Source organism: Leptidea sinapis, chromosome 2 (genome assembly GCF_905404315.1).
Source record: "Leptidea sinapis chromosome 2, ilLepSina1.1, whole genome shotgun sequence".
In the NCBI taxonomy this organism is placed as follows: Eukaryota; Metazoa; Arthropoda; class Insecta; order Lepidoptera; family Pieridae; genus Leptidea; species Leptidea sinapis.
This window is the reverse complement of record NC_066266.1, coordinates 15,140,373-15,160,625: the sequence shown is the minus strand read 5'-3', so window position 1 is coordinate 15,160,625 and position 20,253 is coordinate 15,140,373. Positions and strand designations below refer to the sequence as shown.

General features: G+C 35.2%; 2 protein-coding genes across 2 annotated transcripts; one reads left to right on the top strand and one right to left on the bottom strand.

Moving 5' to 3' along the window:
* The first annotated feature begins 1,453 nt into the window (after nucleotides 1–1,453).
* On the top strand, nucleotides 1,454–5,329 carry LOC126977383 (trypsin, alkaline C-like). Its single transcript, XM_050826152.1, has 4 exons — nucleotides 1,454–1,513; nucleotides 2,600–2,780; nucleotides 3,961–4,219; nucleotides 4,988–5,329. Exons 1-4 carry the CDS (start codon nucleotides 1,474–1,476, stop codon nucleotides 5,279–5,281), a joined length of 774 nt encoding a protein of 257 aa, XP_050682109.1. The 5' UTR covers nucleotides 1,454–1,473; the 3' UTR covers nucleotides 5,282–5,329.
* A 7,967-nt stretch (nucleotides 5,330–13,296) lies between these two features.
* Nucleotides 13,297–19,268, bottom strand: LOC126977366 (trypsin, alkaline C-like). The gene is made up of 4 exons (XM_050826129.1): nucleotides 19,121–19,268; nucleotides 18,554–18,737; nucleotides 13,906–14,164; nucleotides 13,297–13,662 (listed from the first exon to the last, which is right to left on the bottom strand). Exons 1-4 carry the CDS (start codon nucleotides 19,158–19,160, stop codon nucleotides 13,351–13,353), a joined length of 795 nt encoding a protein of 264 aa, XP_050682086.1. The 5' UTR covers nucleotides 19,161–19,268; the 3' UTR covers nucleotides 13,297–13,350.
* Between the last annotated feature and the right edge of the window lie 985 nt (nucleotides 19,269–20,253).

Here is a 20,253-nt window from a genome sequence, read left to right as displayed (position 1 = left end):
AGGTGGCACCAGACAAGAACCATACATTATTATCCTCTATATAATCTACTATTTTACTATTTATTATTTTGTAATAACTTAAGAATATCAAATTAAATTAATCGAATAGCGCGGAGGTATTATTTTATATTAAAATAGTTATTACACATACAATACCAGTGGGAGGCTCATTTGCACAGGATGCCGGTTCGATTATGGGTATCAGAACGGCGCCTATTTGTCCCGTGAAGCAGTAGTGTGTAAGCATTACTGTGTTTCGGTTTGAAGGGCGCCGTTGCTAGTCAAATTACTGGGCAAATGAGACTTAACATCTTATGTCTCAAGGTGACGAGCACAGTCGTAGTGCCGCTCAGAACTTTTCAGTTTTTCAATAATCCTGAGCGGCACTGCATTGTAAGGGGCACGGCATATCAATCACCATCAGCTGAACGTCCTACTGGTCTCGTCCCTTATTATCATTTTAAAAAAAGTTATAATGTCATATATTGTCATATTACTCATAATATAATCATGATAACATTGGTGTCTATTTATTATATTATATAATACAGGTATAAATTACCTTCTTAAAAGATTAACAACGTAAATATATCTGATACAGTAATCTTTATAATTATTAAGTCGACTAAATAGGCATTTTACAATGTTACAAGCGTGTACTGTCGCATCGAGGTTGGGTTCCTTTTTTAACTACCTGATTTAATCAACTTTACTTTTTTTATGACAATAAGGGACGAGAGGAACAGGACGTTTAGCTGATGGTAATTTATACGCCCTGGCAGTGCCACTCAGAATTCTTGAAATCCCAAAAATTCAGAGCAGCGCTCGTCTCCTTGAGACATAAGATGTTAAGTCTCATTTGCCCAGTAATTTCACTAGCTATGGCGCCCTTCAGACCGAAACACAGTAATGTTTACACATTACTGTTTCACGGCAGAAATAGGCGCCGTGGTGGTACCAATTATCTAGCCGGCATCCTATACTGTGCAAAGAAGCCTCCCAATGGTAACTTTGACAAATATCGTATATTTGTGGTAGTTCAAACATTTATGTTTTCGGGCCTATTATTGAAAGACCTTACAAAACTTATACAATAACTTAACAAGAGTATAGCTTACTCATTCTTACAAAGCTACAATTATTCGAACCAACTAAATCCATAATTTGTTTTGCGGATGTAAAATGTAAATTGTTATAATACTTACAAGTCCACAATAATGAGAAAAATTGTACAATTGTTTTGCATAACTTTTTCTTATGATTATTGACTTTATGCTGTATTTTATAGAACAAACTAAAAAAAATAATTATATTTAATGTATCGATTTTAAAAATCATTGCTTGTATTCTACTTATGAAATATTTACATATAGTAGTAAGTAAATATTTCACTACGTATCCCTAAAATGATTAATTATACGCACTATACAAATTAGGTTAGTTGAAAATTCAGTCAAAGTTCAATCAGGCACAATGACACTGGTTTTTATTTTTGGATTGCTGACAATCGCAGGTATTCCTAATTTAGTAACATTCCGTAAGAGTGTAGTGTTTTGGTTAAATGTGTTGCAGAGCGTGTATCGGGTGCGTATTCCGACAGGCGTAAATCCATGATCAAACAAATTGTTGTCTCTTTTATAAACATTTAGGAAGACAGTGACAGACATACTCGAATAAAAATTACGTCTTTTGACGCTTTATTCCGCCCAGATTGTTACTAAGGCGGCGCTTTTTTCTGCTGGAGATTTTGAAACTAATGAGACTTATTATATAACTAACGTAGCGTTTGAAACTGATGAGGCTTATTCTATAAGTAATGTAGCGTTTGAAACTGATGAGACTTATTATATAACTAACGTAGCTTATAAAACTAATGAGGCATATTATATAACTAACGTAGCTTTTGAAACTAATGAGACATATTATATAACTAACGTAGCTTTTGAAACTAATGAGAGTTATTATATAACTAACGCAGCGTTTGAAACTGATGAGACTTATTATATAACTACTTATAGCATATTATTATATCTCAAAGTGAAGAGCATAATTGGATAATAAATAATTTTTTAATTTATAAAACATGTACATTGAAAATAAAATTTAAATCAACTAACCAAATCTGTATTTTGTAACTCTGTAGTTACAGTCATTTATACTTTTTAAGAAAGGGTCTTCTATCCCTATATAGCAAAACAGAAATTTGTTTAGAGTCTTTATGGCAAAACTAAAATGTGACTTCACATTTCATTACGGTTATCTCTGTCTACCCAGCAATATTGAAATCCCTATAACTTTTTTGTTATTTGATCGACTGAATTTTTTCAACATCATTTCATTTGGTTATTAAATCTAGTCTCAAAAATGAATTTAAAAATATCAATATTTTGACTTAAGTTTAATGACGTCAGAGAATTTAATATAAAAAATTGTCTATAAAAGTGCCTATTTAACTATTATGTGTGATGGATTTTAATGCAGAGATTCAAATATTACTTTTTGGAAAGTAGCGTAAAGGAATCTTTAAAGCGTCGTGGGTCTTCGCCATCGGATAAGAAAAAGACAAAATTATATCACTGTTTTGATGTTATAATTACAGTTACTATACCTGTGGAAGCCGGTCGCATTGTGGGGGGGCAGGATACCACCATCGACAGGTATCCTTCGTTAGTCCAAGTGGAGTTCTGGATTCCTAGTCAAGGCGTATGGAGCACAAACTGCGGTGCCACCATTCTCACCACATTCTTTCTTCTATCTGCTGCTCACTGCTTTGACGGAACGTGAGTTTTGAACCTTTACATATTTCATGGAATTTAATGCAAGGCCATCTAGGAAGTTAAAAGTTAAATATATTTAGAAAAAAACGCTATTCCTTAGCTCCTTTTTTCTTCTATAAAATATTTACATTTAATCAATGAGCTAAATGACCTTAAAAAAATAAAAAAATATAAAGAACACAAACGAAATGTGAATGTGATATATTCCGATGGGACAAATAACTACGGTTTTCTTGCGCTTAGTTTGTGAATGCCCTTTACATTAAGTTACAAATGAAACATCGATCAGCAAAGCTTTATTGATGATGTAATAGACGGGGTCATGACGAAATCAGCGAATCACATATTCTTACGTCGATGACAATCTTAAAAAATCCACTCCCCCTTCAACACCTAAGGGATGATGGGACGGCTGAAATCCAGCGTGGCATGGAAACATGAATTCATGATCCCACGTTAGGTGAAGCTGAGCCTTCTCCTTTTGCCTATTGCTTCATCTCATGTATGGCAAAAATAATTTATTTATTTATATTTTATTATTTGTGGCATAATACGCCAAACAAGCGGGTAAACCCTTTTTTTTATGGAATAGGAGGACAAACGAGCGTACGGATCACCTGGTGTAAAGTGATCATCGCCGCCCACATTCTCTTGTAACACCAGAGGAATCACAAGAGCGTTGACGGCCTTTAAGCCCCAGGTGATCCAGCCGTTCACATAGCACTGGGTCCCCGACAATTCAAGCTGCTCTGTGTTGCTCGCGGTCAAATGGATCAGATGGTGAACAGTATCTTGAAATATTAGATTGGTAATACTATCTTGTATCATTAGATTGGTGTAAAAGCTTAGTTTAAAGGTTACCAGTAAAAAGCAAAAAGTTCGTTCCACGTATTGTTTGCACGCAAAGAAAATTCTTGAAAACCGCCTTATAATTGGATAAATGTCATGTTAAATTTGAATATTTAAATTAAAACAATGCACATTCAGCAAACAGTAATCCACTGCTGGAGAAACGCCGCCCCCAATCTATTTCAACCATCTTGGCTAGATCATCGGTCCATCTTGTGGGGGTCTACCAACACATCGCCCAGCAGTAGCAGAAGCCATTCGAGAACTTTACTGCTCCAACTGATGTGCCTGCCACTTCTTGTAAAAATCTTCATTAAAACAATGTATCTTCTAGAAATTCACAAGCAGAGTTCCGTCGCATTCGCGCTGGAAGCACGTACAGAGGAAGCGGAGGATCAGTTCATTACGTGGACTATTATATAAACCATCCAGAATATAACATTGCAACATTCCTCGACGCAGATATCAACGTAGTAAGACTCCGGACTCCGGTAGTCTATTCCCCAGTGGTACAAGCTGGTACTATTGTGAGCCAAGGAGCCGTTATACCGGATAACACTACAGTGGTCTATGCTGGCTGGGGAGCGCTCTGGGTTAGTAGAATTACAAAGAAACCAATTTATTTAGAATCACTGCTTATTTTGTATTGAATTCGTAAATTCTGTTCCACATTATACAACGATATGGTGAAGAAAGTTTCTTGACCTACTATTGTTTATTATTCAAAGACTGGTAAAGCACCTCTTGACCTCTTATGTGGCAGATCTTCATGGGCAGTAGGTTTTCTCTCATCACTGTTTTTGTATAAAAGATAGGCAAACGGGCAAGAGAGTCAGGTGATGGGAAATGGTGAGGCAACCGCCCTGTAAGGTGTGAGTATGTTGTATGCATGAAGGTCCCTGAGCCGTATCGGTTTAGGAAAACTGCAGCCGGTAACCATAGTAACGCTATGTGTCAATTAGGTTAGTGTCGAGGACCAGAGCCCACCACCCCCGTTCCTCCAGGAGAATCCTCCATAAGATTTTACCCCAGGAAAGTACCGGCTCTGCGAGAGTTGAGAAACCCTTCCAGAGCATTCTGGCTAGGGCCGCCTGTCGTATTCTGAGGAGGGCACGTCCAACACCACTGCAACCGGACTTTTGCAATATTAGGGGAATCCACTCCAATTTTCCAACAGACGGCGCAGCTGGCCTTGTTGTTCTTGAGTCGGTATTCTTTTGTTAATTTTTTAAAGTGGTTATAATATTATATACCCTGAACCCTAATAAGACCCTCGGGTCAAGAAGTGGCCATTTCATACAACTTATAATACTAATATGACGTTTTTTCACCTGAAATATTTAAACTTATTTTTTTTTCAGCAAGGAGGTCCACAGTCTGAAATCTTGCAACACGTGTCTGTCTTCACTATCAACCAGAACATCTGCAGACAGCGTTATGGTTCAAGCTTAGTCACAGATTACATGCTCTGTGCTGGTCTCTTGGACATTGGTGGTCGAGACGCTTGTCAGGGAGACTCTGGTGGGCCACTGTACCTTGGTAACGTTGTGATTGGTGTTGTATCCTGGGGCAGTGGGTGTGCGCAACCCAATTTCCCTTCAATATCCGCCCGAGTCGCAGCCTTCACTAACTGGATAGTAAATACCGCACGATAGACTAACTTACAACGAGCAATCTATTAAATTTCAGGTCAAAATTCAAAATGTCTATTTTTAAACTAGAATTATAGCACAGTAACCTACGATAAAAGCCAAAATTAAATATATATACATGACATGGCAAGGCTGGTCACATGGTTATGATCTTCGTGGCCCTCCATTTTAGTGGGCATTTAATGCATGGCTGTTACAACGACACGATATTATAATTACCAAGAAATGTTTCACTTCACAGCTATACAGATTACGTAATAAGAACGTGGTGTGACAACAAAAGCTCGCTTAGTTTTTCCCTGACGTCTGCTCGACGCTCGCCCGGCGAAGACGAATTCCGAATCAGCTTAGTACTCGCTTCTCGGCTCGACGTTCTTGTCTACGTCATATATCAATAGTTAACGTTCAATGAATCCAGGAAGAGTTCTGCATTCCAAGTCAAGCCTTCTTCACCTTCATCGTCATTTCAGGCGGAAGTGGTCCTCTCCTAGACAAAAGCCTCCCCCATAGATCGCCATGACGATCGGCCTTGCGCTGCCATCTACTGTACTGCTATAATTTTAATCGATTTTTATAGGTAATACAAATTTAATCTTTATTTATACAAAAAGTTAGTGAAGAGTATGACCAAATTACATACTTGAAGCGCTTGAATAATACTGCTTAATTACACACTAATTACTGAAAACAACAGGACTTAAAAACATTTTGGAGAGGTACTATGAAGTAAGAACTAACTACAGATTTTTTTAAGTTCAGTATACAAAGCCGTACCTACTTTTTATAAATGTTAGGATGCTATTCTAGGGTTACTCAGGGTATCCAGAAAAGGAATTTACATAATTATTTTTACAAGTAGTGATAGCTACATCTCTTTTTTATTTTACACTAGCTGACCCGGCAGACTTCGTACTGCCTCAATCGATAAAAAAATCAGGATTAAAGCGAACACCCTCAGGCTCTTTAATTATTAATGTTTATTGTACGATATTACATTGTAATCCATATATTATATAAAAAAAAGCCCGCTGAGTTTCTTGCGCCCATTCTTCTCAGGTCTGAGGCAGTCTCTTTTGAATGGGTTGACGTTCAATAAGTGATTATAAATCCTATTTTGAATAAAAATATTTGAATTTGAATTTGAATTATAAACTATTATTTTAATTCGATTTCTGAAGGAAGAAAGAAGAATCAAAATCGTTGTTTTTTAAATTGCGAGCATTTTGATATTTATTCACCTTTTAAGCCTTCCCTGGATTTCCACAAAGAATTCAAGACCAAAATTAGCCAAATCGGTCCAGCCGTTCTCGAGTTAAAACTCGAGACTAACGAACAGCAATTCATTTTTATGTATATAGATTAGTATTAAAAAAAATACATATTCGGTCTGACTCCTACACGTGCGCGTCCGGTTGTTATCTTTTTAACATAATAATATTATCAATTGTATTATCCGTTTGTAAAACCCAAATATGATTATTATTTTTTCATATTTAGAATGGTACCATCAACAAAATTGATCCATTAACATATATTGCTGATAGTTCTTTGAAAATCATATAAACAGTTAGATTTGTATTTGCATGAAAATGATTGTATGACAATTATTGGTGGACTTCATTGTTAAATAAAATCATAACAGTTACTCAGGACTATTATTTTTAATGGATCCATGTTCCAGGTCGGTACAGCGGAAACTGAATGTATTTTAGATCCCCATTCTACATTTGATTTATTATTCATCCAATAACACTCATATAATTGTCTAGTCCTACTCGATTTGTATATGTCGCCGACGAAGTTGACGGTGGATATGAAACACGAAACCAATTTTTAAAGTACATTTTATAAGCAATGCAATATTTTTATGTATTGAAGAATTGTGCTGAGCGACTGTGTGATACAATTCATTAGACACCTGGTAGCATGGTAAGTCAAGTTCAAGTTGACAGAATGAAGCTAATAGAACAAGCGAGCAGCTTTACAATATCTGGAAACATTGAGCAGCTTACGCCGTGCCCGAAGCAGTCACAATACGAGGAATACCGGGACTGGTCGATAATATCATTTTCCGGGTTCAACGGGAGACAATAGGAGATATATGCATATGCTGACTATATTTTCATACTTTTAATCAACTGTAGGCACCTTTCATCCAATGCCGGTAGTTTAAATACCTAAGTGAGTACCGGCAAGGATCTGTTTCAATGTGAAATTGTATATAAAGTACAGTTATGTGTAAGACGAGAAACTTACTTTGTATTAAATTTTTTAAAGCTTTAATTAAATGACACATTTCGGCTCTGAACATATAGAGGGATCAGTCGGAAAGATTTTGGGCTATGGTCAGAAATAATCGAAGGCTAAATCAGGCTTCCCTCTTTTCACTCTTGAACTAAAATAATTATATATTTAAATTCCTGAACTTTATAATAAGCTGTCTTCATTAAAATTTCCTTAATAGAATGTTCTTTCTAAATTTCGTTTCCATAATATGGTCATCTTTATATTTTCATGTGTCTTGGTTAACACTTACGAGTACTCTCAATTGGTTAAATAATCTATATATTGACGAATAGCTGACGATACATCTTTGTTATTTAAAATAAAACGCCAGCAAAAAAAATTCTGTCAGGTTGACGACGACGTTGCTGAAGTAGTACATTGGTTCAATGAATTCAATTTAATTCAATTCAACTTACTTTTAAACGAAAGGAAAACAAAATGTGTAAGGTTTACACTTCCAAATATAAAGCACCAACCAACACCTATAAAAATTAATAATGACAAACTTGATGTAGTAAAAACGACAACATTCCTAGGCATTACATTAGACTTTAAGCTACAATGGGGTGCTCACATAAAAAACTTATGTAATCGACTTAGCTCTGCAGTATTTGCGATAAAAAAAATTAGGCAGCTGACAGATGTTGAAACATGAGTCATGTGTTACGGAATTATATTGTGGGGTAGGGCTGCAGATATTGAAAACATATTTGTGCTGCAGAAAAGAGCAATTCGAGCAGTCTATAAAATGCGTTCAAGGGATTCATTGAGAGAAAAGTTTAGTGAAATAAATATTACGACAGTACACTGCCAGTACATATACGAGAACCTCCTATACGCTCATAAAAATATTAGCCAATTTAAAAAGAATGGTGATGGACATAGTGTCAATACTCGAAACAAACATAAACTCGCAATTCCATCTACTAGGCTCCGTAAAATTGCTAAATCTTTTAAAGTGGATTGTGTTATATTTTATAATAAACTCCCAAATGTATATTACGTATTAAAAAATTTAAATGTATCGAAAAAATAAATTAACATCTAAGGCCTATTATAATGTGAAAGATTACTTGTATGATAAAGATAGTTGGAATTAATGTTCTAAATTTTGTTAATGAATATTGTTATACTCATTTGAATGCTATTGTAACTTTTGTACTTCATCCTGACTTGCTCTAAATAACTTATAAAGTTTTACAGTGAATAAAGATTTTTTTTACTTTGACTTTGACTATATTATACATAAAAGAGAATGTATGTTTGTATGTTCCCTAATAACTCCTAAGCTATTCGACCGATCTCAATGAATTATTTTGTAATAGATTGTAATAGAAGCTCAAGGAAGGTTTACATATATAATTTATATAGCAACACAACGTTTGCCAGGTCAGCTAGTATATTATAAACAATTTGTTATGTTTTTAAATTGATAACCCTCATTACTAGGATTACTACACAAATAAAATTTGAAAACAAAATTTTATGAACGATGCGGGACTCGAACCCACTACCTCTGGCGTTCCGTGCCAGTGCTCTGCCAATTGAGCTAACCGTTCGAATGACGGACGTCATAATTAATAATAGTATATTATAGTTAATATAAAAATATCTATTAATGGAAAATAAATCTTACCGGCTTCTCTGCAGATAATCAAATCCGGTTAAGGCGTTAATTCATGCAAATGACCTTGCTCATAGAGTGAGGGCGGCTGACTATTGCGTACGAGTCGTATTTAAGGGTTTAAATAATTATTAATTAAGAATGATTGGTAAAAATAATTAAAACCACCAGATGTATTTGTCTTTTTTTCTTTTTTGTAAACAAAATTTATGTTATTTAAAGTTAATATTAACAGAACGTTTAGGTTGCAACTACCCAGGTCAATATATGATTTTTTACGTTACAACATGTGATTAAAAAAAATAAAGTATATTATATATGTATATATGTCATACATTTTTATATTTTTTTGAACTGGTAGTTATTTTAATTTAGAGAAAAATGGTTACAACTAGAGTGAATTCTCGGTATGCAAAGTCAATTCTACTTAATAGGAAAAAATATTTCATACTTTTATTATATTACTTACACCACCTGAATAGCCTGCTGACGTCATAGTTTATTTGCGAATTAACTAACCAATCTTAAGGTTAAGCTAATAAACAATTTATTAACTTTATTATTGAAACGAAGCAAAGCGGAGCTCTCTCATATGCTCCGTGTTTTTTTTATTAGAACCCAAAAAAAATCATTCCCCCCAAGCCATCTGTCAGTGCAGACTCATTTAAATCAAAGCTTTTTAAAATTACTTTCTCTCAAATTACTTCTCGAACATGCATCTTTCCAGACAATGCCTAATTAATATAAATTACATTAACTACGAACACTGTGGCAAAGCAAGCGGCTTTTTATAGATATAAAACTAAGATACCATAGTAATGAGTTAATATTTATATAAATTTTATTTGTTCTAGTTGTTCTTTTGTAATTAATAAAAATTCCTTTTTTATCATTATTTTACACAGCCACACACACAAAGGCAGTATAAATAAAGTACTCTGTGGTAGGGATCAATACTCAATCTCTCACTACCTTTGTTGTTTTAGTGACATCTTTCGCAGATATAATGTACTTTAATAAATCTTCATAGAATGCCCAGCAAGTCAAAGCATGAAATTCCAGTTACTTTTAATCAGTTACTCTTTACATAGATGGCGCACTAAGTTTTACACAGTATTGGATATGTAAAGTTTTAGATTTGTATGGAATAATTACTGCAATGTTGGAGCTTCAGGAATAATAAATCTGACTGCGACAATATGGCCTTTTATTACCTACTAGCTGACCCGACAGAAGCTGTTCTGATTATAGAAAAAAATGATGTAAGTATTCGAGAATGATGTAGTATAAAGCCATCAGAAATGTGCAAGCAAATATAATGAGTTAAAAATTAAACAAAAACGTATTTCTGAATGATTTTATTATATGTAGTAATAAAAACTGATAATGATTAATATCGTATTTGTATAAACAGCTTTTACATTACCGCTTTTTATTTGCTAATTTCTTAAAGTACTAAAATGGAAATAGTATGTTATCCTTAAGGACTTTAAGAGATAGATATAATATGTCATCGCGCATATTTCTATAGACCTATATAAGATCAATGATATTATAGTATTAAAATAGGTAGATATGTCACAAGCGTGCCGAAAATCAATCGCCTAAATTGAGTCAATTGGTTCATTTGGTCGTAGTCGCTCTCGCTACGAAAACGGTACACACGCGTTTGTTGTTGACAGAATTATATAGGTACAACATTAAAATGCCCTCTTGTGTTATGGGAAGATGCACTAATTTTGAAAGTAAAAAATATCATAGAATTACATAGAATCATGAATTTATAACATTTTATTTGATTTCATTACTTATCTACAAAATAAATATGTCGCCATGACAACGCCGATCGCCGCCACGTACAGAAATGACAAAATATTGATGCTGTCTGTTGCGGGATGATCGAGGTAGAATATTTTAGGAAATGATGTAAAAAAGTCGTTGTTGCAGTGAATGTAATACGAAATGCAATAATTTTTAATAAACAAGTGCGTATATAGGTAGCTGAACTAGCAAACTACTAAAACAAGTTTTAGGGTAGGTAGCGGATGTAGACAGTGAGTGCTATTTGTTTACGTAGGAGTTTTTTCAGTAACACTGTCCCTTTGAGTATATCCCTTGCTAATTGCAGAAGAATCAATGGATCATTTTCTTCTTCTCCCATTACCTTATTGTAATAAACCCTCAACAAAAAGACATTCATAAATAATATAAGATACAAAAAATAATAATTGTAATCTTAAAACTGTTTGGGAGCCGTCGATAGTAAAATTGTAAAAATGGGACCCTTATCTTTCGGTTTTGTTTTGGTGTCTGTATGTTTTTTATTATTTTATGCATAAATAATTTATATCATCAATGTGGCTATATATTATAATAAATATTAAATATTTTTTTTTATAAAATCAATGACACATTATCTACCTAAGTTCAATGCAGTTTTACTACTTTACAGCTTTTACCATAAGAACTCATGAATCAATCGTAATTTAGGCATAAATCACAGTGTACGGTAAAAAATCATATCTGATGAATAAAATTTATTTATTCTATACAAATACGAAGCAATTAGCAGTTATCTCTTTTTCGCTTGCGATAATTGCATTTACTATCCTTCTTTGACGTGTAATCGTAATGTAGTGTGCTATTGCAATGTTAAATTATTCATGTGTGCGTTAGTGTATCATTTTCAAACACCGAATGTTGTCTACGTAACATATCTATACTTTTAAATATCATTGTATAAGATTAACAGTTCCACCGTACATTATTTTGTTATATCTCAAAGGGCTTTGACTGACAACTTACAGCGTTTTTGTTGAAAGTTTCAGTCCAGAGGGTTCGTTTTTTCCGACACCTCCAACAAAACCCCGGGAACCATGCTATCCATTGGTGAAAACAGTGCAGTAGTTTTGAGTTTATTGGGCACAGTCAGACAGACAGCAGTCGAGGAATCTGTTTTATAATATTATGTTGTGATTGTTAGGTACTCCGCAAGAGCTTACCTATAGCACATTACCTATAATACATACAAACAGCACATTACAATGAAGTTTCGTATTTTTAGAACGCTTTGATTAGCTTGGTATGTATATATGTATGGAACAGAAACTGTGAATATAATTTTCGATCCGTTGGAAATGTTATATTCATTTAAATTTTTGTATAATTATCAAGGACCTATAACTATAATATTTAAAAAAATCCAAGCATGCCGAGTTTGCGTTCTGGAAGCTGGCAGGAACTATAGAAAAACTCATAAGTTTATATTATATTCCGTCCGACCACATATGGAGTATTGCTGTCATCTCTGGTCTAGCGCACTCCAGTATCAGCTTGATCCATTTGACGAGCAACGCAGAACAGCTCGAATTGTCGGGGGACCCAGTGCTCTGTGAACGGCTGGTACAGTTGGCGTTGTGTAGAGACGTCGCTTCATTGTGTGTCTTCTACCGCATTTATCACGGGGAGTGTTCCGAACAGGTGTTTCACCTGATTCCTGCCGCCGAATTCCACCTTCGCACGACACGCTACAAATCAGGATATCATCCCCACCATCTGGATGTGTAGCGTTCCTCCGTGCGGTTTTCAAGGAGCGTTCTTCCACGTACTACACAGCTGTGGAACGAGCTTCCTTGTGCGGTGTTTCCGGGACGATACGACATGGGTACCTTCAAAAAAAGCGCGTAAACCTTCCTTAAGGGCCGGCGGCGCTCCTGTGATTCCTCTGACCAGAACGCTCGTTTACATAACGTCTGGTGTGGGAATATCCACACTCGCAAAATAGGCGCACAGTTGTATTATACTAGGATATAGAGTATATATACAATCAAGGCGTGCGAGAAATAAGAATTCTCTAACGGAGTTACAGCAAGATAGAAAAGGAAGATGAATTTTACTATAACCTATTTTGATTGTCACGTGTTAAATAGTCAGCCTCGCGTAACATTACCTCCTTGATATTTTACAAATCGGAATTGGTCACGCATACGACTGATATGTACTTTCAAACAGTATAAGCAAAATAGTAATAAGGAGAATCTATTCAAAATGTTAAATATTTTGAAGCCGGTGCCAAGTGTATTATTATAGAATTAAATAAAATTAAAAATGATGCACAGCAGACATTTATTTCAAGCGCCATAGAGGCATAGGTATTGTTAAATTAATTAGCATTGCTAACAATCCAATTAGTATACGCCGAGACAGATGTACTGACTCCGGGGAATGTGGCGTTTGCGCAGCCGTGTCCCCACGACACGATACCAACGAGCAAGGTGCCGTAGTAGAGAGGACCTCCAGAGTCACCCTGGCAGGCGTCGCGACCACCGATGTCCAAGAGTCCAGCACAGATCATGTTTCTAGTCACTCTGTAAACACTGTTAGGGAACAGCTGCGCGTAACGGTCGGCGCAGAGCTGGTTGTTTATGACGTAGATGACGACATCTCGCAGAATCGGAGACGCTTGTCCTCCCGACTGGAAATACGAGTAGATCATCATTTTAAAGTCAATTAGTTCGACACGTGGCACAAGACAGAAATGTCTCGTGCCAGAATCTGGCGAGTCAACATCTCCTGAGGATGTCTCGTGTAGAGGCCAAATACGTGTCGAATTAATTGAAGACAAAACTTAGCGGAATTGGCACTCTTTGGATAATTATGAATTTCCGCAAAATAACTCCTGAATCAATAAAAGCTCGTAATTGTTTAAAAGCCTTACCGAGGTTGTTCCCCAACCAGCGTGGGTAACTGCGGAGTTGTCAGGTATTCCAGAGTTGTGACTGATGATGGTGACTCTCTGGACAACAGGAGTGTATACGAGGGGAGTTCTCAGCCTGACCAGGTTGATGTCAGCGTCGTATCTGGCCGCTATGCCGTAAGCGGGGTGGTTGAGGACAGAGTCCACGTCATGGACCACGCCACCAGTGTTACGATTGGTCGATCCAGCTCTGATACGACGGTATATGGCCAATGCGAGTCTACAAATACAATCCTCCTTTAAAATTTAAACAATTTGACATTTTTAAAGTGATATCCCTCACTTCTGGGATTAATTAAATAAAATTTGTAACATAAATTTATAAACGATGCGAGATCAGAACCGGCGATCTCTCGGATTCCGTCCGTGCGCTCTTACCAACTGAGCCAACCGTTAATTTGGTTACAAATTTAATTTTTATCATTAATCCCATATGTAAGATAAATCACACTTAAAATAACAATTAATTATAATATTATATAATAAAAACGTTTTATTACATAACATACATATAACCATACAGCCTTCTTCAAAATTATAATTTTAGTGATAAAATGCATAATAAATTATTGTTAGTGTTCGACTGATTTTTCTCCGACGTACTTTACACATTCGACTACTACGAAAGTCTTTATTTTTCGGGTTTATGTATAATATGTATTACACTCACAAAAATTTTGGCTTCCTATTGGTAACAGAATTTTCGAAATGGATTTATTAGATCCAGAGATAAAGAACGCCCCTGTAACTCCTCTGGTGTTGTTCCTCTGGTGTGTTGTGGGCGGTGGTGATCACTTAACACAAGGTTCTATAGGTACGCTCGTTGTCGTCTATATTGTGTAATGTATATTAATTTGAACTGATCATTTTATGATGAACTCACTAATAGATATTATAAACGCTATAATTTGTAAGTAGAGATAGGTACGAATGTATATGATGCAAAAATTATAGGTAGCTACTGCAAACTATGTTAAACAATTTATTTCAGTCAGCATAAACATGCAGATTTTGTGATTTAGAAATGCGTGAGCAAGCCACCTAGAGTTGGCCGTGGGAAAAACATGGCATACCCATTACCCATATGTATGCCTATAAATAAATTATCAATTTTTATTGTATTTATGGTTCACTTTTTTGACGATAATGGCTTAAATATAAAAGAGAGATATTATATTTTATCCCAGGATTTTTTAAGGACTATTTAAGATAAATATTTCCATTATACATTATATACGTGTAACTCCTACGGTTGTTATGGCCCACGCCAGAATAGCTCGTAGATGGCTGGTATTTTTTCCTACTTACTAGTCACTTTTCGTTATTTTTGGATAATTCACACTATATCTTTATCAATACAAGTTATACTGTTGTGTAAGCTATATTATTGTGAAGTTTCATCAAAATCCATTCAGTAGTTTGTCCGTGATAGAGTAACAATCATACATCTATAAATTCTTACAAACTTTCGCGTTTATAATATATGTAGCATCCATACATCCATACATTCTTACAAACTTTCGCATTTATAATATTAGTAGGTAGTTTAAATACCAGATTCGATAAAAGTATTTATTTTGATATAAGGATCAATTCGTTGTGTGTTGTGTTCCAAATATGCGTTAGAATTAAATTTATAATTTTTATTGTATTTGGTTCAATTCTTTGGCGATAATGGATTACACATACAATATAGATATACGCTATCGCAGGCTTTTTATAGGATTATTTAAGATAAACAAATATATTATACATTATTATATTTGTAACTCGTACAGTTTTTTGCAGTGCACGCATGAATATCTCGCAGATTGCTGATTTATTTCCTACTTATTGTGATACTTATTGTATTATTTTAGACAAATGTGCATAAGAAATAAATAAATTATTTTTATTGTATCAATGGTTCACTTTTTTGGCGATAATGATATACACATGAATATAGATATATGCTGTCGCAGGCTTTTTTCTAGGATTACTTAAAATAAACAATTATAGTATACATTTTAATATTTGTAACTCCTACAGTTTTTTGCAGTGCATGAATAGCTCGCAGATTTCTGATTTTTTTCCTATATACTCCCACGTATCGTATGCGCTGCTGCCTCGTTTTCTAGTTATTAAATAATCCTTACATGTTTTAAAGCATTAATATCTGTCTTTATTGTTTTTTAACATTTGTATTATTATTTTTTCTTTTCTTTATTTAATGTTAATTGTTCATATCTATTGTAATTGTAAAAAATTTGGTGGCAGTTTTTCGCAAATAAAAAATTATTATTATTTTAGACAACTCACACTTTATCTTTATAAATTATAGCCTATGTGTTATTCTGATGTGAAAGTTATATTACTCGTATTCTAATGTTTCATTATAATCCATTCAGTTGTTTTTGTGTGAAAGAGTAACAAACATACATCCATACATTCTTACAAATTTCGTATATCATCTAGGATAATTTTTTCTTTGTTCCTACAAAGTTGTTCCTTAAAAATCCTTTATAGGATTATGGTGAATTATAAATAATATGTAAATGATAGTTTTTTCGTCTTAATTAGGAACATTTTTTTTTATTCCTAATATGTAAATGGGGTTTCAGCGGCATATACAATCCTCTTTGTTATAACAAAAAAAAACTGCACAACCCAGTTTAGTTGAAAATGCTCTGTTTACTCTCATATAATGATCTAATGATAATTCTGTTATGCAGTGGTGTGTAATATTAATATGCACGTGTGTGTTATAGTTCATCTTTTTTGGCCCTTCGAACGATGTAACAAGGCTTACTTTACGAGCAAGTGTGTTTAATATTTCATTTATTACATTGCTTGATTTTTTTGTGGTAATAGCCAGTGGCGTATCGCATAAAATTAATGGCAATTTTATGTGCAAACGGCTCAGAGACGTGCGTGGATCCTTATTAGAGCATCTACCTCACTCCGAGATGCTATTAAAAGATTCTGATGCCGACCTTCCAGCTGAGTCACCAAGTCAACAACTATGTATCCAAATATATAATAACCTCCCACATCATGTTATTGAATTTCTTTAATATTTAGACGATAAAAATGTATGGATATTGTGAAAACTATAAAAGGATCAGGATAAAACTTGCTGAGCTTCCTGCCAGTTCTTCTCAGAACAAGGACTCCTCCCTGGTAGTCTCTTGAACCAAGGGCATCATAATTGACTTTCATTAGTGTACCTAAATGAATAATGAAATTTCATTTCAGTCAGTTCGATCGCACTATCTTGAAATATAATTCTTCTGTGCGTGTGTTGAAAGTGAACTCCTCCTAAGCGGTTGGACCGATTTGAATGAAATTTTCTGTGTGTGTTTCAAGTGGATTCGAGGATGGTTTAAATTCACAATTGAACTACCTCCTAAATGGTTGGACCGATTTTAATGATTGTTTTATAGTGTTCCAGTGAATTTGAGATTGGTTTAGATAATTCTCCTATTTTAGTGATCTCCTCCTAACATCTGAACCGATTCTTCAAATTTAACACGTGTGTACAGGACAATGTCTGACGGGTCCGCTAGTTTTTTATAAAACCTTTAAAATATTGTCCTTTATAGTCACACTGTTCTATACCATTCCGAAAAATATTGTATTCAAATAATTTGCAATTTAAACTGGTGAAAGACTGGTGGCTACGAGTGATCTTCTTCATCCGTTCCACATCACCAAATGATAATGTTTCGGAACGAATGAAATAAAATCGGTACACAAGCGACAGAGGTACTAGGTCTAAATATGGAGCCACAGCTTTTCGTACTGTTTTAGTTATATCAAAAAAAAAATATTCACAACAAATTTAATGTTTTAGTTAAATGCACAGTTTTAATTAATCCTACGTATCAAAAGGGACAAAAGTTACGTTCCAAGAATCCGTTAAATCTGGCATCACGACACTATCTCCGCCAAGTCGAGTAAAAACAAGAAGCACGGCTTATACTATCCTTTTCTCGAAGCAGATCAGGCCATTTTCGACCCCCTATAACTTCATTGAAGACGACCAGTGTGTGTTGCCAGTGATGACTTACGGTACACAGATGTGGTCGCTAACTATGGGCTTTATGAGAAAGCTCATGGTCACTCAGAGGGCAATTGAGAGGGCTATGCTCGAAGTTTCCCTACGAGATCGAATCAGAAATAAGGAGATTCGTAGGAGAACCAAAGTTACCGCCATAATCAAAATGATTGCGAAAGTATAGTGGCAGTGGGTTAGGCACATAGTTCGACGGACAGATGGCCGTTGGGGCAGTAAGGTCCTCGAATGGCGACCACGTTCTGGAAGACGCAATGTTGGTAGGCCCGCCACAAGATGGACTGACGATCTGGTTAAGATCGCCAGAATACGTTGAATGAGGGTAGCGCAGGACCGATCGCCACGTCGTGGCAAATTTTGGTGGAGGCCTTTGTCCAGCAGTGGAGGGCTTCCGGCCGATGATGATGATGATGATAACATCGTTGTGGGTAAAACTACAAGCAATAATTTTCAGTAACCAAGCAAGCATTGTATAAATACGGTATATTTCAATTTCAGTCAATTTGAACCAGTAATTTAAAAATTATAGACTTAAAATAATTATTGTATACTTACGTTCCCTCAAAGCAATGCGCTGCGGATAACATGATTTTCGCAGTGATGATGTTGCCAGCACATGACTGACTCCATGTTGCTGTCCAAATACTATAGAAATCAACCTGGACTATCGACGGGTACCTCTCAATGCTAGTTTCCTGTCCGCCGACGATGCGAGTTTTGCCAAAGGCGGTACCTATGACTGCAAAACATCGAATAAAACAAATAAAATTGGTTTTGGTGGTTGGTCAATTGTGCCAAAACCAACGGTCAACCAAAATAAAAGGATTATTTTTTGAATGTTTAATTTTTGTTGTTTAATTTTTCAGTGTCGGTCTCCAGGGTAATGTTTATACAGTTTCTATTTTAAATTTTTATTTATGTTATTATAAAAAGCCCCTTTCAAATTTTTATAACGACAATATTATTTAAATGTGTGACAACGAAAAATTTCTTTGGGATTACCAGCTCCTCAATTTTCATTCCCAATTTAGAAATGTTCGTTGTTACTCCTACTCTCCATTGTAAAAGTAATATCGCGAAAACCGCGATTGTTTGACAAATATAAAAATAGATTGAACTTACCAGAACACAGCAGAAGAATTGGTATCAAACGAGAAGCCATTTCCGTGAGATTACGTAAAACACTAGGCTAGAATATGTGTAACCTACCGTATATAAATATCTCGATAAACACAATCTTTATTGTAGCAATTTATTAAAATTACTGTAATTGTTTTATTATCTCTTATCAGACACCTTGGGTAGCTGCACTTTTATATGGGCTTGCGTATCCTGGCTGTTATCTTTACCTATTATTACTTTTTCGGTCAATTCTTGGTTGTACCTTGACCCACCTCTGTAAGCGTTGTAGTACATGCTGCAGTTTTTTAATGACAATAAGGGACGACACAAGGAGAGAGCGGTAATTGATACAACCTGTTCAATTGCGCTCGTCACCTTGAGACATTAAAAGGCATAAATTTCTTTTTGAATTCTTTTTGGTGTCATTTCTAATATTCTAGATACAACTATCACGTTGGAAACAAATGGCGCTAAGTTTCATTTGTCCAGTAATTTCACTTACTACGGCACCATTCAGACCGAAAAACAATAAAGTTTACGCATTATTGTTTCACGGCAGAAATAGGCACCGTTGTGGTACCCATAATCTAGCCGACATCCTCTGCAAAGGAGTCTCCCACTGGCAGATTTCCTCTGCTTCTAAGGTATGTCGTCACAGCTCATCCACATCTTGACAACAAATTGTGGACTATGATAATCGATTTCACATAAAGGCACAGGCCGTGCTGCGTGTCTGTTGTGCACAACACAGTCGGCGTACTGTGAATTAAGGCTGTGACCTATAAGGCGTACTAAGAATTCGCTAAGAATATACTTACGTAAAACTTAACTGAGTGTGATTTACGGCTGTTTTCAATAACCTATCTATCCTTAGTTTGACTTACTAGAGGTAGATAAATCTATCCTATTACGCTTACTTACATTTCAATAACCTAGCTGACAGATAGCATTGGACTATAACTAATAATATAACTATAATGGACATAATTATGGATAGATAACATCTTGTCATTCAAATTCAAATATTTTTATTCAAAATAGGATTTAAAATCACTTATTGAACGTCAAAATCTACCACCCATTCAAAAGAGACTGCCTCAGACCTGAGAAGAATGGGCGCAAGAAACTCAGCG

Bases quoted from the DNA above. Each gene is read 5' to 3' on its own strand.
- LOC126977383 (XM_050826152.1), top strand. From the start codon at position 1,474: ATGACACTGGTTTTTATTTTTGGATTGCTGACAATCGCAG. The intron at 1,514-2,599 runs GTATTCCTAATT...TTATAATTACAG, and splicing joins TGGATTGCTGACAATCGCAG to TTACTATACCTGTGGAAGCC. The intron at 4,220-4,987 runs GTTAGTAGAATT...TTTTTTTTTCAG, and splicing joins CTGGCTGGGGAGCGCTCTGG to CAAGGAGGTCCACAGTCTGA.
- LOC126977366 (XM_050826129.1), bottom strand. From the start codon at position 19,160: ATGGCTTCTCGTTTGATACCAATTCTTCTGCTGTGTTCTG. The intron at 18,738-19,120 runs GTAAGTTCAATC...GATGTTTTGCAG, and splicing joins AATTCTTCTGCTGTGTTCTG to TCATAGGTACCGCCTTTGGC. The intron at 14,165-18,553 runs GTAAGTATACAA...TTGTATTTGTAG, and splicing joins GCGCATTGCTTTGAGGGAAC to ACTCGCATTGGCCATATACC.